The 1335-nt window shown below is 35.4% G+C and overlaps 1 protein-coding gene across 1 annotated transcript in view; it reads right to left on the minus strand.

Annotated features, from left to right (window-relative positions):
• The window catches only part of ATXN2 (ataxin 2), a 128396-nt gene that overhangs the window by 85315 nt on the left and 41746 nt on the right, over positions 1-1335 (minus strand). The window contains exon 4 of the mRNA XM_012663466.1: positions 321-380. Within this exon, the coding sequence (XP_012518920.1) occupies positions 321-380 (60 nt within the window). The remainder of the gene's footprint in view (positions 1-320; positions 381-1335) is intronic.

The raw sequence follows: 1335 nt of genomic DNA on the forward strand, positions 1-1335 counted from the left end.
CTATATATATATATATATATATATATTTTTAGTTGTCCAGATCATTTCTTTCTATTTTTTGGTAGAGATGGGGTCTCGCTCTTGCTCAGGCTGGTCTTAAACTCCTGACCTTGAGTGATCCACCCGCCTTGGCCTCCCAGAGTGCTAGGATTACATGCGTGAGCCACCGCACCCGGCCGAAAGCTACTTTTTCTAAATCATCCTGATTAAACATGCCCTAAGAAGTATTACTTTGAGAATCACTCATTCACATTTTAACTTCATGAAATTACTTTATTCCACTCCCAACACACTTTATCCCCAATAATCTGATAACTTACAACAACTGATGTAAGTATATGAACCATCCTCATATTTGCATAGATTCCGTCAAAAGAAATCTGGAATATTAAAAAAAAAGGGCAATGTTAGAAATTAGTACAGATTAAATATTCCTTATCTGAAATGCTTGGGACAGAAAGTGTTTCAGATTTCAGATTTTTTTTCGGATTTTAGGATATTTGCATTATACTTATCAGTTGAACATCCCTAATTCGAAAATCCAAAATCCAAAATGCACCAATAGGCATTTCCTTTGAGAATAATGTCAGCACTCAAAAGCTTTCAGATTTTGGAGCATTTTGGATTTCAGATTAGGGATGTTCAATCTATATTTACACTTGCATATATATTAAAAGTTAACATTTATTTTGTTACAAAATGTTTAGATAAGTTTATAATGCCTTACATGTATTAAAGGAAGATTTGATTTACTAAAATCTTTTGCTTCCTTACAGAATAGGTCAGGTTTTCAAAAGTGAAATCGGTCATACCAGCTAACAATATTTTGACTATATATTATACAAAAAAAGCAAAACTAAACCTCCACATATGAGAACAGACAAAACCATATGGACAGAAGACAAATCAACAGTTGAGAAGAGGAAGAGCGTTCACTACAAAGTGGCATGAGGAATCTTGGTAGGTGATGGAACTGTTGTTCTATTATCTTGATTGTGGCCGTGGTTACATCACTGTACATATTTCTTAAAACTCACAAGAGGGGTGAAGTATACTTTAATAAATAAACGGGGTGGAGGGTAAGGGTACACCACTGCATTACAGAAGGACCCTGAGTAGGTGCTCCCAGCATATCTGAATCGATGACAGTGCTTCAATCCGATCACCCACATCACTCCACATTACACACTATGTAAGTGTGTGTCCTTGTTCTTATAAAGGCAATCTGTCCAATAAAGGCAAAGTCTTAAAAATTAGTGACAACTTCTCTTTTATTTCCTCCATCATGTGGAACCTACACCTTTCTGTCCTTCATGTCCAGTTTAATTTCACTAA

Source organism: Propithecus coquereli, unplaced genomic scaffold (assembly GCF_000956105.1).
Source record: "Propithecus coquereli isolate 6110/MARCELLA unplaced genomic scaffold, Pcoq_1.0 Scaffold81, whole genome shotgun sequence".
Taxonomy (NCBI): Eukaryota; Metazoa; Chordata; class Mammalia; order Primates; family Indriidae; genus Propithecus; species Propithecus coquereli.